Consider the following 15,848-nt stretch of genomic DNA (forward strand, 5'->3'; position numbering starts at 1 on the left):
TATTATGTTGAAAAAATAACCTCTTTGTCAACAGTTTCAAAGTAACTATACTTTATTTGAGCTAAAAACATGAGAGGAAAGCCCAGAAAACAGTTAACTACACTTATATTTTCTGTTAACATAAGGCCTTAAGACTAGAATGAAAACAAATTATTTAACCTTAACATATCTAAAAGTGAAAAGCAGCTTATAAATGTAAAGGTAAAGCAGTAACAGCATCACTCTGGAACTCATTAGAAATGTACTCAGACTTCACTCCAGACCTATAAATCAGGGCCTCTAGGTATGGGGCTCAATAATCTGTTTTAAGTGTCTTTCAGGTAATTGAGGTACACTGAAGTTTTAAGAAAAACCTGCCATACTAATCCCCCCACTGGATTATTCCTACCTCTGCTGGAGCAGCTGATCCAAATGATGTTAGGGGCTTATTCCATGCGCTGACTGAAGGTGGCTGTGGTGGGCTAATGGGACCTACTGAAGAAAAGAAGTCAGAGGAAACGTAGCCATTAACATTTGTTGTTGTTTTTTTTTTCATGGACCATTAACATTTGGAGCCTAATAATCTCTAACCCATTTAGCCCTTTCTATTAATCTCTACTGTTCACCTAATAACAGGCAATTAATGAATTGTCACATCACATTTATAGAGATTCTTACATACCAAAATAGAAGCATTATCTCAGAGATACTGTGGGTTATAGACAAGCATTATAAAGCAAGTATTGTGATAAAGCAAGCCACACAATCTTTTGGTTTACCAGAGCATGTAAACGTTATGTTTACACTATATGGTAGTCTATTCTTTTCTTTTTTTTTGGTAGAGACAGAGTCTCACTTTATTGCCCTTGGTAGAGTGCCATGGCGTCACCTACTCACAGCAACCTCCAACTCCAAGGCTTAGGAGATTCTCTTGCCTCAGCCTCCCAAGTAGCTGGGACTACAGGCACCTGCCACAATGCCCAGCTATTTTTTTGTTGCAGTTTAACCAGGACTGGGTTTGAACCCGCCACCCTTGGTATATGGGGCTGGCACCCTACCCATTGAGCCACAGGCGCTACCCAGTCTATTAAGTCTTAAAAAAAAACTCAATGTGCATATCTCAGTTTAAAAATACTTCATGGTAGGCTCGGCGCCTGTGGCTCAAGTGGCTAAGGTGCCAGCCACATACATCTGAGCTGGTGGGTTCGAATCTAGCCCAGGCCCGCCAAACAACAATGACAGATGCAACCAAAAAATAGGTGTTAGGGTAGTGCCTGTGGCTCAGTCGGTAAGGCGCCGGCCCCATATACCGAGGGTGGCGGGTTCAAACCCAGCCCCGGCTGAACTGCAATAAAAAAAATAGCTGGGCGTTGTGGCGGGCGCCTATAGTCCCAGCTACTCGGGAGGCTGAGGCAAGAGAATCGCTTAAGCCCAGGAGTTGGAGGTTGCTGTGAGCCATGTGATGCCACGGCACTCTACCGAGGGCCATAAAGTGAGACTGTCTCTACAAAAAAAAAAAAAAAAAAAAAAAAAAAAAATAGCCAGGTGTTGAGGCAGGTGCCTATAGTCCCAGATACTTGGGAGGCGGAGGCAGGAGAATTGCTTGGGCCCAGGAGTTGGAGGTGGCTGTGAGCTGTGATGCCACAGCACTCTACCCAGGGCGACAGCTTGACGCTTGGTCTAAAAAAGAAAAAAAAAAAAACATAAATAAATAAAATTAAAAATACTTCCTTGCGGCTGGGTGCCAGTAGTACAGGGGTTAAGGCACCAGCCACATACACCGAGGCTAGCAGGTTTGAACCAGGCCCAGGCCAGCTAAAGAACTGCAACAAAAAATATAGCTGAACATTGTGGCGGGCGCCTATAAGTCCCAGTTTCTTGGGAGGCTGAGGCAAGAGAATCGCTTGAGCCTAAGAGTTTGAGGTTGCTGTGAGTTGTGATGCCGCAACACTCTACTTAGGGCAACACAGTGAGACTCTGTCTCAAACAAAACAAAAAAAAAACAAAAACAAAAAAAACTTCATTGCTTAAAAAAGCTAACAATTATGAGCCTTCAGTGAGTTACAATCATTTTTTGGTGGAGGGTCTTGCCTTGATGTTGATGGCTGCTGATGGGGGTGGTTGTGGCAATTTCTTAAAATAAGACAACAATAAAGTTTGCAGCATGAGTTAAGTCTTTTCCTTACAAAAGATTTCTCTGTAGGGCTAGGCATAGTGGCTCATGCCTATAATCCTAGCACTCTGGGAAGCCGGGGTGGGTGGATTGTTTGCGCTCACGAAATCATGTTACGGCTTTACCAACTAAAGTTTATATAATATACTAAATCCTCTGCTGTCATTTCAATAACGTTCATAACCATTTTTGCCTAGAGTGGACTCCGTCTCAAGAAACCAGCTTCTTTGCTTATCCATGAGCAGTAAGTCATCTGTCAAGTGTTATCATGAGACTATAGCAATTCAGTCACATGTTCTGGCTCCACTTCTAATTCTAGGTCTTTTGCTATTTCCATTACATCTGCAGTGACTTCCTCCAGTGAAGTCATCCACAATGGTTGGAATCAACTTCTTTAAAACTCCTGTGAATATTGATGTTTTGACCTCCTTCTATGAATCAAAAATGTTCTTAATGAGATCTAGAATGATGAACCCTTTCCAGAAGATTTTCAGTTGATTTTGCCCAGATCCACCAGAGGAACCACAATCTATGGCAGCTATGATCTTATGAAATATATTTCTTTCTTTTTATTTTATTTTTTTGTAGAGACAGAGTCTCACTTTATGGCCCTCGGTAGAGTGCCATGGCATCACACAGCTCACAGCAACCTCCAACTCCTGGGCTTAAGTGATTCTCTTGCCTCAGCCTCCCAAGTAGCTGGGACTACAGGCGCCTGCCACAACGCCCAGCTATTTTTTTGTTGCAGTTTGGCCTGGGCCGGGAATGAACCCGCCACCCTCGGTATATGGGGCCGGCGCCTTACCGACTGACTGAGCCACAGGTGCTGCCCATGAAATGTATTTCTTAAGCAGTAAGACTTGACAATCAAAACTACTCTTTGACCCAAGAGCTGCAGAATGCATGTGTATTAGCAGGCACAAAAACATTAATCTCTTTGTACATTTCCATCAAAGCTTTCGGGTAACTGGGTACACTGACAATGAACAGTAATATTTTGACAGGAATCTTCTTTCCTCAGTATTAGGTTTCAACACTGGGCTTAGAAGATTCAGCAAACCATGCTGTAAACAGATGTGCTGTCCTCCTGGCTTTAATGTTCTAGTTCTAAAGCACAGGCAGAGTGGATTCAGCACAATTCCTAGGGGCCCTAGAACTTTCAGGGTGGTAAATAAATACTGGTTGCAAAGCCAACAGCTGCATTAGCCTCTAAGAAGAGAGTTCTCCTGTTTTTTGAAGCTAGGAATTAATGTCTCCTCTAGCTATATGAAAGGGCTTCATGACATGTTCTTCCAACAGAAAAGGCTGTTTGGTTTACATCAGAAGTTTCTTGTTTAGTGTCGCCCCTTTCATCAATGACAGCTAGACCTCCTGAATAACTTACAGCAGCTTCTCCGTCAGTACTTGCTTCTTTACCTTGCACTTTGAAATAATAGCTTCTTTCTTTAAACCTCATGAACCAACCTCTGCTGGCTTCAATCTTTTCTTCTGCAGCTTCCTCACCTCTTAGCCATCACAAAATTAAAAAGAGTTAGGGCCCTGCTCTGGATTAGGCTTTGGCTTACAGGAACATTGTGGCTGCCTTGATCTATCCATATCACTGAAACTTTCTCCATTATCGACAATAACACTATTTTGTTTTCTCAACACTCTTGTGTTCTCTGGAGTAGCACTTTTAATTTCCTTCAAGAACTTTTCCTTTGCATCCACAGCTTGGCTAAGTGGTGCAAGTGATCTAGCTTTTGGCTGACCTCAGCTTCTGCCATCCCTTCCTCAATAAGCCTGATCATATCTAGCTTTTAATCGAAACTGAGACATGTGACTCTCCCTTGCTTTTGAACACATAAGCCACTGCAGGGTTATTAACTAGCCTAATTTCAATATTGCTGTGTCTCGGAGAATAGGGAGGCTTGAGAAAAAAAGACGAAAGAATGGCTGGTTGGTTGAGCAGTCAGACTAAACAACATTTATCAATTAAGTTTGTCATCTCACATGATTATAACAGTAATATAAAAGATTACTGATCATAAATCACTATGACAGAGTAACAAAATCTGAACTACCGTGCGAATTAGCAAAATGTCACTGAGCACAGTGAGTATATGCTACTGGAAAAAATGACAACAGAACTGCTCAAAACAGGGTTGCCACAAAACTTCAGTTTGTAAAAATACAACACCTGCAAAATACAATGAGGTATGCCTATAGTAAGTTCCCCTCAAATGTTGTGTGTTATTTTAGGAACAAAGATGTTCAGAAAGGAAGAAAGGACTACCATTACTTTTGCCACTGAAGAAACAATGACGTGGCTAGAAAACACTGAGTATAAACAACTTCCAGCATTCCTATGCCATTCTCCATCCCTCACTTCTCTGTTACACACTTACATTTCTTAGAGATGTCATTCAGCATAGCTGGTGAGGCCACCTTGTTATCCCATAGTTCGGCTGTCAGAGTGCCATGTGACTGTGGGTTCTGAATGGATTTTCCTGTGGCTACGTAATCTGTACCATTAGGTGTTTGAGCTGAAGGTAGCCTAATCGAAGGTGGTGGCTGTTTTGAAGACTGTGTTGTAGGCTGCAGTGGATTCTGGACTGGCTTGTGAGTCTGTGCCGGAGTCTGTGCTGGAACAGTGGGGGCTGGAGTGGGGGCTGGAGCTGGGGCTGGGACTGGGGCTGGGGTTGAGGCTGGGGCAAGTGGGACTGAGGCAGATGGGGCTGAGCCTGGGGCAGCTGGAGCTGAGATGATGGGGGCAGTTGGGATTGAGACTACAGGGGCTGAGGTTGGAGCTGAAGCTGGCGCAAGGGCTGAAGCAAGGATAGGAATTGAGGCTGAAGTAAGAATGGGGACAGAGGTTGGGCTGGAAACCGAAGCAAGGATAGGGGTTGGGGGTGGGACTGAGGCTGGAACTGATGAAGAGGTTGTGGCTGTAGCTGAAGTGGAGGCTGGAACAAGAGCTGAGGCTGGAATTGGAGTTGGCGTCGAGACTGGAATTGAAGCTGAGGTTGAGGCTGGAACTGCAGCTGGAGCTGAGGCAGAGGCTGGAACTGGAACTGGAACTGGAACTGAGGTGCAGGCTGTAACCGGAACTGAGGTTGAAGGAGGAACTGGAGCTGAGGCTAGAATGGGAGCTGAGGGTGAAGACTGTGCCTGCTGTGTCCCTGTAGCCTGTTTTTTTGCAAATCTTGGAGGAAGCTTAGAAGTCTGACCTCTTCCTTTTTCATTTGCATTTTTTTTGTTCCAGACCTTAAGAAATTAGTAGGAATCATTTTTGTTAATAATGCAGCTTAAGGCAACAGCTCATGAATGCAATTTCTCACAAAACTACCTACCACTAATTTAGCTCCTTTTCAAAACAGGTACTCACAGAACAAAAACATCATGGTTGCTACAGAGATTTTACATTGTGAGAAACCAAGATGATATGACATAGAAAAAAAAGATATACGTGGTTTTGTTTTTTTTTTTTGCAGTTTTTGGCTGGGGCTGGGTTTGAACCTGCCACCTCCAGCATAGGGAGGGGGCCAGTGCCTTATTCCTTTGAGCCACAGGCGCCTGTGGCTCAACGGGGTAGAGCGCTGGCCCCCTATGCTGGAGGTGGTGGGTTCAAACTCAGCCCCAGCCAAAAAAACTGCAAAAAAAAAGATATACATGTTTTATACATTATTGATATATGGGTTGACAATTTTTTATTTTTCATAATTACCAAAGGCTCAGACAGGTCCACAATTTCTTTTCCACAATTCTGACAATCAAAAACTAAGGAAGTCTGCTGTAAATTCATTTGGCATGAAAATTTTACCTCAGCTGAGAAAAGGCTAAAAGGCTAATTAAATCAACTTCATTGAACTCATGTTGGCCACAGAGACATTTATTTGGGAAGTGTGGCTGGTGGGTTATGCTATAAAGGGTATATGTATTACTATCTTACCTTCCTTAAATAAATAAAATGACTCCTGAAAATAATCTGGTTGTAAGGGCTAGCCTTTTTTTTCTGAGACAAGAGTCTCGCTCTTTTGCCCCACGTAGAGCTTCCAACAATCTCAAACTCCTAGGTTCAAGTGATACTCTTGCCTCAAAAAGCCAAGTAACTAGGACTACAGGCACTCACCTCAAACTCCTGGGTTCAAGTGATCATCTTGCCTCAAAAAGCCAAGTTACTAAGACTACAGGTGCCCACCACAACGCCTGGCTAATTTTTTTTTTTTTTTTGAGATAGTCTCATTAAGTCACTCTCAGTAGAGTGCTGTGACATCACAGCTCACAGTAACCTCCCACTTTTGGGCTTAAGTGATTCTCTTGCCTTAGCCTCCCAAGTAGGTAGGACTACAGGCGCCCACCACAAAGCCTGGCTATTTTTTTGTTATAGTTGTCATTGTTGTTGATTTTTGTTTTTTTTTTGTAGAGACAGAGTCTCACTGTACTGCCCTCAGTAGAGTGCCGTGGCATCACACGGCTCACAGCAACCTTTAACTCCTGGGCCCACGTGATTCTCTTGTCTCAGCCTCCCGAGTAGCTGGGACTACAGGCGCCCGCCACAGCGCCCGGCTATTTTTTTGTTGCAGTTTGGCCAGGGCTGGGTTTGAACCCGCCACCCTCGGCATATGGGGCCGGCGCCCTACTCACTGAGTCACAGGCGCCGCCCGATTTTTGTTTTTTTTTTGAGGCAGAGTCTTAGTTTGTCACCCTCGGTAGAGTGCTGTAATATCATAGCTCACAGCAACCTCAAACTGTTGGGTTCGAGCAATTAATTCCCTTACTTGAGCATCCCAAGTAGCTGGAACTACAGGAGCCCACTACAACACCCAGCTATTTTTAGAAGCAGGGTCTCACTCTGGCTCAGGCTGATGGTCTCGAGCCTGTGAGCTCAGGAAATCCACCTGCCTCAGCCTCCCAACTGCTAGGATTACAAGCATGAGCCACCATGCCCAGCCGTCATTGTTGTTTAAGAAAGCCCGGCTGGGTTTGAACCCACCAGCCCCATAGCCAATGAGTTATGGGTGCCAATCCCTGGTTAGTTTTTTTTTTTTTGAGACAGAGTCTCACTATGTCACCCTCGGTAGAGTGCCATGACGTCACAGCTCACACCAACCTCAAACTCCTGGGCTTAAGAGATTCTCTCGTCTCAGCCTCCCAAGTAGCTGGGACTATGGGCACCTGCCACAGGGCCTGGCTATTTTGTTCCAGTTGTCACTGTTGTTTAGCTGGCCTGGGCCAGGTTTGTACCCACCAGCCTCAGTGTATGTGGCTGGCATTGTAATCACTGTGCTACCAGCGCCACGCCGGAGCCCCAGCTAATTTTTTAAAACATATTTTTAGTAGAGACAGACTCTTGTACAGGTTGGTCTTGAACTTCTGAGTGCAAGCAGCCCACCCACCTTGGCCTCCCAGAGTAATAACTAGGATTATTTACAGGTGTGAGCCACCACCTGGCCCCAAAGGCTATATTCAATTAAACTCAATAATGTACCTGGATCCGTACTGTATATTTAAGTGAACTACTTTAAATTACAAAAAAATCTACAGTAAAGTAATTTGGAGTCTATTAGTTCATGGCATTTGTGTTCATTAGATTTCCAAGACAATTTAAAATCAACTCAACTCTGCCATGAGGCAAATAAGGTAACTGGTACTAATACATATGATATTGTTGCTAAAATGAAGGCGGTCTGCTCTAAGGCACACAATGAACTATAGTGATCTTATTCTATTTAAAATGTACCTAAATTCTGGTCATAACAAGGAAAAGCTATGAAGATCAAGTCACTTTCAACACTTGAATACTAAGTACAGTCTTAACTTTATAAGTAGAAACCTCGATCATTTGTGAATGTACTTTGGCAACTACCTAAATAATGAGCAATAAGCTGAAGCAAGCTTTAAACCTGTATAACTTGTTCTTCCTTCTTTCGACGTTCCTCATCCTGTAAACGTTTTTGTTGTTTTTTGGATACCACTTCAGTAAAACCATCATCATTCAAATTTGACTGGGGGTCTTCAACTACTGTTACTTCAGGATGATCATCAATTATAACAACACCTGTGGGGTTAGAGAAAAGATTTAAAATAACATTTTCTTTATGTTTAGCCCAAGAATGCTTTGAAAAGATGATCATGAAGACAAGTCGAAGACTTAGTTCTTACAACTTACAGCAACCCACTTCCCACCCTGCATAATGGCCAGCCACTGGTAAGATTTTGCAAGATTTCATAGGTCTCTAAAAGTTTCATAAACAAAGTTAAAAACACCAAGTCCTAAATCTGTTTGTTTGGAATGACATATAGGTCTTTTTTCACTCAGAAGTACTATACAGGTAATACTTTAAAAACACAATCAAAATTATCCTGCAACTTAAACTCTACCTCTCAGCCTCAGATCTTTATACTGCTTTAAGATCTAAAATGCACTTTACCTCATTTATATCTAGAAATTCTAAGAGGTTGGCATTACCATTATTTCTGTTTTTCAAAAAATGAAATAGGTTCTGAGAAGTTGATTTGTCAAAGGTAAGGCAACCAGCACAGCTAATCTTATGACACTTATTGCTACTATTTTAAGTAGACCCTTGTCTGCAACCTGTAGCTGTCACAAAAAAAAAACAAAAACATGTGATACTTTCGTGTAAATGTAAAGTGGCATACATGAACATCTATCAGAATTACCTAGCTGATGAATAACTTAAGAATTTTTCAACTTTTCTCCAACTGACCATTATATTGGCTATCTTAAAATTATATCTCAGTGAAGGTAAGAAACCTAAATACATTAAATAATATTTCAAAGAAAAACTAAATTAGTTCAGAAGATGTGATTTTGGGTTATGAGTGTGACACTGGCATAGTAAAAATTAGTATCAAGAAAAGAGTAAGGGGGGTGGCTGTGGCTCAGTGGGTAGGGAGCCAGCCCAGTATACGGAGGGTGGCAGGTTTGAACCTGGCCCCGGCCTAACTGCAAGAAAAAGAAAGAAAAGAGTAAGGGCTCAGGGAGGCGCCTGTGGCTCAAGGAGTAGGCGTCTGTGTATGCTGGAGGTGGCAGGTTCAAACCTAGCCCAGGCCAAAAAAAAAAAAAAAAAAGAGTAAGGGCTCAGCGCCTATAGCTCAGTGGCTAAGGTGCCAGCCACATAAACTGGAGCTGGCGGGTTCGAACCTAGCCTGGGCCTGACATACTGGTTGTCGACAAACAACAAAGATAACAACAACAAAATAGCTGGGTGTTGTGGTGGGTGCCTGTAGTCCTAGCTACTTGGGAGGCTGAGGCAAGAGAATTGCTTAAGCCCAAGAGTTTGAGGTTGCTGTGAGCTGTGATGCCATTGCACTCTACTGAGGGTGACATAGTGAGACTGTCTCAAAAAAAGAAAACAGAGTGAGGCAATTCCAATAAATTAATTTTTTTATTTTTATTTATTTTTGAGACAAAGTTTCACTTTGTCACTCTCAGTAGAGTGCTGTGGCATCATAGCTCACAGCAACCTCAAACTCTTGGGCTCAAGGAATCCTCTTGTGTCAGCCTCCTATAGCTGGGACTATGGGACTATAGATGCCCACCACAACACCTCGCTATTTTTTTGTTGCAGTTGTCGTTGTTGTTTAGCTGGCCTGGGCCGGTTTTGAACCCTCCAGGCTTGGTGTATGTGGCTGGCGCCATAACCACTGTGCTACGAGTGCTGAGCCATCAATAAATTAGTTTTTCGAACAATACATATAGTATGTTCTAATTAAGGGATACACATAAAATAAAAATAGATATTTTTCTCAGGAACATTGAGTACACAGTGCAGGATGGTGATAACCTATGTGGAATGGCAAGAATATAGGATTAGAAGGGGTCTACAGGGAAACTATTTATAAATACTTCTTTTAAAATAGCTAAAAGCTGGCATTTATGTAAAGACTGAGAGAGAAAACAAATAATAAATATAAAGATTTTTACTCTTTAGAAATGGACTACTGCTATTTAGCTTTTCTAGTAAAAATTAGATTTCAGGCTCAGTGCCTGTAGCTCAGTGGTTATAATGCCAGCCACATACACCCGGGCAGGCAGGCTTGAGCCCGCCTGGGCCTGCTAAATGACAATAACAACTGCAACAAAAAAGTAGCCAGGTGCTGTGCCAGGCGCCTGTAGTCCCAGCTACTTGGGAGGTTGGGGAAGCAAGAGGATCGCTTGAGCCCAAGAGTTTGAGGTTTGCTGTGAGCTGTTATGCCACGGCACTATACTGAGGGGTGACATAGAGAGACTTTGTCTCCAAAACAGAAAAAAAAAAAAAAAAAAAAGAATTAGATTTCATAAGAAAAAAACAATTGATTCTGATCTATCAGGGACACTTCTATGCATTTTAAATCCTTTACAAAATTAACTATAAAATGGAGCATGTGCTCATTTCAATGAAAGGGCTTAATCAAACAGTTCAAAGGACATCAAGCATGCATTATTTCAGATTGGTGAAGAGATCTCATCATAATTCTACAATCATACCGGTTTTCCACTTACACTAAAATTTGTGTAAAACCTAGCTTCACAGATATGCTATCACTTATTTTCTATTTTCCTTAATTCCCTAATAGTTTAGTTACATACACAGTAGTTATGGAAATCTGAACAATAATTCTAGTTTAATTTCAATACTGTTATTATTTAGTATCTCTTAACATTGTAGCTTGAGACATTGTTTAACCAGTATTATCATGAAAACAACCTGATAAAAGATGATTAACTTTTAAATAAAACTTTAAGAAGTTGGGTGGCGCCTGTGGCTCAAGGAGTAGGGCGCCGGTCCCATATGCTGGAGGTGGTGGGTTCAAACCCAGCCCTGGCCAAAAAAAAAAAAACAAACAAAAAAAAAAACACTTTAAGAAGTTAAAATAAATAGCATAATTTCTGCCATCAATTCAGAAATATATAGGGTGTTTATCATGTCTTAATTTAGTAATATTATACTTGAGGAAATTTCTTCTGGAAGAAGGAAAACTGGCAAGCAAATATATGGGAAGACAAATCTGCAGACTGGGTGTAAATTTATTTGTCTTTTTTTTTTGAGACAGTCTCACTTTGTCACCCTTGGTAGAGTGCCATGGCATCACAGCTCACAGCACGTCTTAACTCTTGGGCTTAAGTGATCCTCTTGCCTCAGCCTCCCAAGCAGCTGGGACAACAGGTAACCACCACAACACCTGGCTATTTTTTTGTTGCAGTTGTCATTGTTGTTTAGCAGGCCGGGGCCAGGTCCGAACTGACCTGCCTTTGTGTACATGGTTGGCAACCTACCCACTGAGCTATAGCACCGCCCGACTTGTCATTTTTCTAAATGCAGTATTTAGGTGCATTCTAGTCTCTCTCTCCTTATTAACCACCGTAAGGTTAGCATTCAAGCTCCTTAGGTTTTCCTTATTTTTTTCTGAGAGAGAGTCTCACTCTGTTGCTCCAGAGTGTTAATGCTCTGTTGCATTAGCCTACCTCACTGCAACCTTAAACTCCTGGGTTCAAGCAATCATCCTGCTTCAGCCTCCCCAATAGCCGGCACTATAGGTATCTGCCATAAGACCCGGCTAATTTTCCTTTTTTTCAGTAGAGATTGAGTTCTTGCCCCTGTTCAGGCTGGTCTCCAACTCCTGAAGTTCAAGCAATCCCCACACCTCAGCCTCCCAGAGGACTGAGCCACCAGGGCTGGCCTCCCTAGGGTTTTTCAACTTTAGCCAGTGGTTCTCAACCTTTGTAAAGCTGCGGCCCTTTAATACAGTTCCTGTGGGTTACGACCCACAGGTTGAGAACAGCTGACTTTAGCACTATTAACATTATGGGCTGGTTGGGCATTATAGAATATTTTACAGGATCCCTAACCTTTATCCACTAGGTGTCAGTAGAACTCTACCGCTGGTTGTGAAGATGAACCATGTCTTCAGAGATTGCCAAATGTTCCCTGGAGTGCAAAATCATTCCTATTGAGAACCACTGCTCTAAATAATCTGAAAGTTCTTAAATATACAGCTAAGATCAGTTTTTTCCCCATATAAATGAAGTTTGCAAACTTCATTGTGTATGAGAATCAGCTGGAGAACTTGGTAAAACAAAAGTGTTGCACCTTACTATTAGAGTATCTGAGTTAGTTAAGTCTAAGATAGAAGCCAAAAATTTGCATTTTTCACAAATTTCCAGATGCTACTGATGATCTGGGGACCACACTTTAAGAAGTGCTGGTCAAGAAATAATCAGGAGTTGGGTCCAAATCTAAGTTTAATATGTATAAACAACCAGTAGGCAGATAAAAGGAAAATGTCACTTGTATCTTTATTACTGAATTAACTTTTTCATACCACTGTATGGTCTGAACTCTTAATTTTATCCATTATTCTTAGCTTCCATCTCATATGAATAGCAAATAGCTCATTTTGCATGTACAAATATCTATTCATAGACATTCCCTGTTCATTTCCTCATCGAATATTTTCTTATTGCTTGTATTATCCCTAACATTTGATCCTCTACTACTTAACGGCTTTTCTAAAGTATTTATCCATAGTAATACTGCCTCTCATCCTATTATTTTCTAATTATCACATCTGAGATACCAATTTTTACACATTTCTATTGTGTTTAAAGACACAGTCTCATACAGATAAAACCAACCATCTTCACTTGGTTTTTGTTGTTCCTGAAAGATGTTTGAGAAGATAGTTCTCTCTCTCTCTCTTTTTTTTTTTTTAAAGAACAGTGAAACTCTGTTGGATCATTCAGTCTCATTTTGTTGTCCTTGTTAGAGTGCTGTGGCATCATAGCTCATAGCAACCTCAAACTCTTGGGCTCAAGAGTTTGGGCTCTTTTTAGAGATGAGGTCTGGCTCAGGCTGGTCTCGAACCAGCAATCTGCCAGACAATCCACCCGCCTCGGCTTCCCAGACTGCTAGGATTACAGGCGAGACCCACCATGCCCAGCCCTGTTGGATCATTCTTAACAAAATTTGTATTAAGAATTCCAGGGTATCAATCAATTAATACTACGTAATCAGCTTTTGTATGTACCTCGAATGTCTAACTTTTCTTCTTATAACAGCAGCCCCCAACCTCTTTGGCACCAGTGACTGGTTTCATGGAAAATAATTTTTCTATAGACTGGGGGTGGGGTAGTGATGGTTTCATGATAATTCAAGTACATTACATTTACTGTGCACTTTATTTCTATTGTCATTACATTAAAAAACATAGTGAAACAGTTATACAACTCACCATAACACAGAATCTGTGAGAGTCCTGAGCTTGTTACCCTGCAACTAGATGGTCCCAGCACTAGCATCACCACCTCAGCTCTGACTCAGATCAGGCATTAGATTCTCATAAGGAGTGTATAATCTAGATACTTTGTATGCACACTTTACAGAAGGGCTCATGCTCCTGTGAGAATCTTAATGTCATGGCTGATTGACAGAGAAGAGATGGAGCTCCGGCAGTGATCCCAATGACATAAAAGGCTGTAAATACAGAGGAAGCTTTGCTCACTCACCTGGTGGTCACCTGCTGCTGTCTGGTCAGGTTCCTAACAGGCCACAGACCAGGAGCAGTTGCCCGCCTGGGAGTCACTGACTGTACTCTTATAAGACTTATTTTTAGCACCTACATTTCAAAATGTAACGAATACATAAAGGAAAGGTGAAGAAAGAAAAAGAACTTAAGACATACTTGCGTAATTGTTGAGATCAAACTGTGATAGAGCATCTACTTTCTCTTTGGGTTTTTTAAGACCTGGTTTGGGATCTTCTCTTTTTTTCCCGGTAGCATCTTTGGAATTCTTTTGTCCTGTACCGTTAGATGCTCCTTCTTGGTGGTGTGTAGAGCTGCCATTGACAGGGTCAACACCAGTTGTGCATACAGACTGGTCATCAAATGGCCTACAAAAAATAACTTCACATATTACTATCTTCACAGACTTGAACAAAAGAAAAATGTTCTTTTGGCACTTTGTTTAAAGTTCAATCTAAGATGAGATGGCAGTGAAAGATAAAACCCTAACTCTATTACAAAGCCTCAGTGACTTCTGTTGAGTGCAATCTCAGTAAAACCGAGCTTCCTAAAAGTAGATTAGCTCCCTAGAGTTCTTTCTAGCAATTAAATTCTAGAATTCTGGGGCAGCGCCTGTGGCTCAAGGAGTAGGGTGCTGATCCCATATGCCAGAGGTGGCAGGTTCAAACACAGCCACGGCCAAAAACCACAAAAAAAAAAAAAAAAAAATTCTAGAATTCTATTTGTCCCCAGAAGATTCTTATTGTGTCTATCTGTCGAATATGTTATAAAGCAATCAATTACATTGTTTATAGCTGAAAATCTGATTTCCAAGCAAGTTGAAAGTATGCACAAACTGGATACTCTCCCAAAGTGGGCACCATATAAAAATAAAATTTTAAAAAAGTATGTTATGTTTATATCATGTATTTTTTTAACATTCAATCACACTTATACATTAACATGAATGCATTTTAAAAATCACCTTTAATATGTTAATAATTCATTTCACAAACCAAATATATTTCTATGGTTTTTATTTCCTAACAGAAAAATTTCTAGGCATATATATATGTATATATTTTATATATATATATATATATTTTTTTTTTTTTGAGACAAGAGTCTATGTCGCCCACAGTAGAGAGCTGTAGTATCACAGCTCACAACAACCTCAAACTCTTGGGCTTAAGATGATTCTCTTGCCTCAGCCTCCCAAGTGGCTGGGATTACAGCTTCCCACCACAATGCCCTGCTAGTTTTTTATTGTAGTTATTATTATTTAACAATCCTGGGCTGGGTTTGAACCCGCCAGCCCTGGTGTATGTGGCTGGTATCCTAACCACTGGGTAATGGGTGCCGAGCACCAGGCTTATTTTTAAAAAATAAAATGCACTGGCTGGGCCTGGTGGCTCATTATTATAATTTTAGCAATCTGGGAGGCTGAGGTGTATGGATCCCTTGAGCTCAGGAATTTGAGACCAGCCTGAGCAAGAGTGAGACCCCATCTCTTAAAATAGCTAGGCACCTATAGTCCCAGCTACCTGGGAGGCTAAGGCAAGAGGATAGCTCAAGCCCAAGAGTATGAGGATGTTGTGAGCTAGGATGATACCATGGCACTCAACTCAGGGTGATGCACTGAGATTCTGTCTCAAAAAACAAAACAAACAAACAAAAAAAAACACTAAGAAAAATGCATTTACTAATACATTTTCAACTTAGTCCACAGTACTACTCAACATAAAAGCTTACCAACTTCCTGGTTATGACCTCAATCATTTGAAGAATTCATTTCTTCTTCATGGAGCTCTTATAAAACATTCATTTTGGCTCAGCACCCATAGCACAGTGGTTACAGCACTGGCCACATACACCGAGGCTGGTGGGTTTGAACCCGGCCCGGATCAGCTAAAACAACGATAAGTATAATGACAACAACAACAGCAACAAAATAGCTGGGCATTGTGGCAAGCACCTGTAGACCCAGCTACTTGGGAGGCTGAGACAAGAGAATTACTTAAGCCCAAGAGTTTGAGGTTGCTGTGAGCTGTGACACCATGGCCCTTGACCGAGGGCAACTGAGTGAAACTTTGTCTCAAAAAAAAAAAAAAAAAAAAAAAAATCATTTTAACTATATAATCAATCACTGCTATTTCTGTAGGTTCAGAATTATAATTATCCATCTATGTGGTACAAAAATCAGATCAAG

At 41.4% G+C, this 15,848-nt stretch overlaps 1 protein-coding gene across 13 annotated transcripts in view; it reads right to left on the reverse strand.

Annotated features, from left to right (window-relative positions):
- The window catches only part of PRRC2C (proline rich coiled-coil 2C), a 122,574-nt gene that overhangs the window by 41,513 nt on the left and 65,213 nt on the right, over window positions 1–15,848 (reverse strand). For all 13 annotated transcript variants that reach the window (XM_053607570.1, XM_053607565.1, XM_053607561.1 and 10 more), the window contains 4 exons: window positions 13,820–14,028; window positions 8,038–8,192; window positions 4,540–5,398; window positions 389–474 (listed from right to left, as the gene is read on the reverse strand). In XM_053607570.1, coding sequence (XP_053463545.1) covers window positions 389–474; window positions 4,540–5,398; window positions 8,038–8,192; window positions 13,820–14,028 — 1,309 coding nt within the window. The remainder of the gene's footprint in view (window positions 1–388; window positions 475–4,539; window positions 5,399–8,037; window positions 8,193–13,819; window positions 14,029–15,848) is intronic.

Source organism: Nycticebus coucang, chromosome 10 (assembly GCF_027406575.1).
Source record: "Nycticebus coucang isolate mNycCou1 chromosome 10, mNycCou1.pri, whole genome shotgun sequence".
Taxonomy (NCBI): Eukaryota; Metazoa; Chordata; class Mammalia; order Primates; family Lorisidae; genus Nycticebus; species Nycticebus coucang.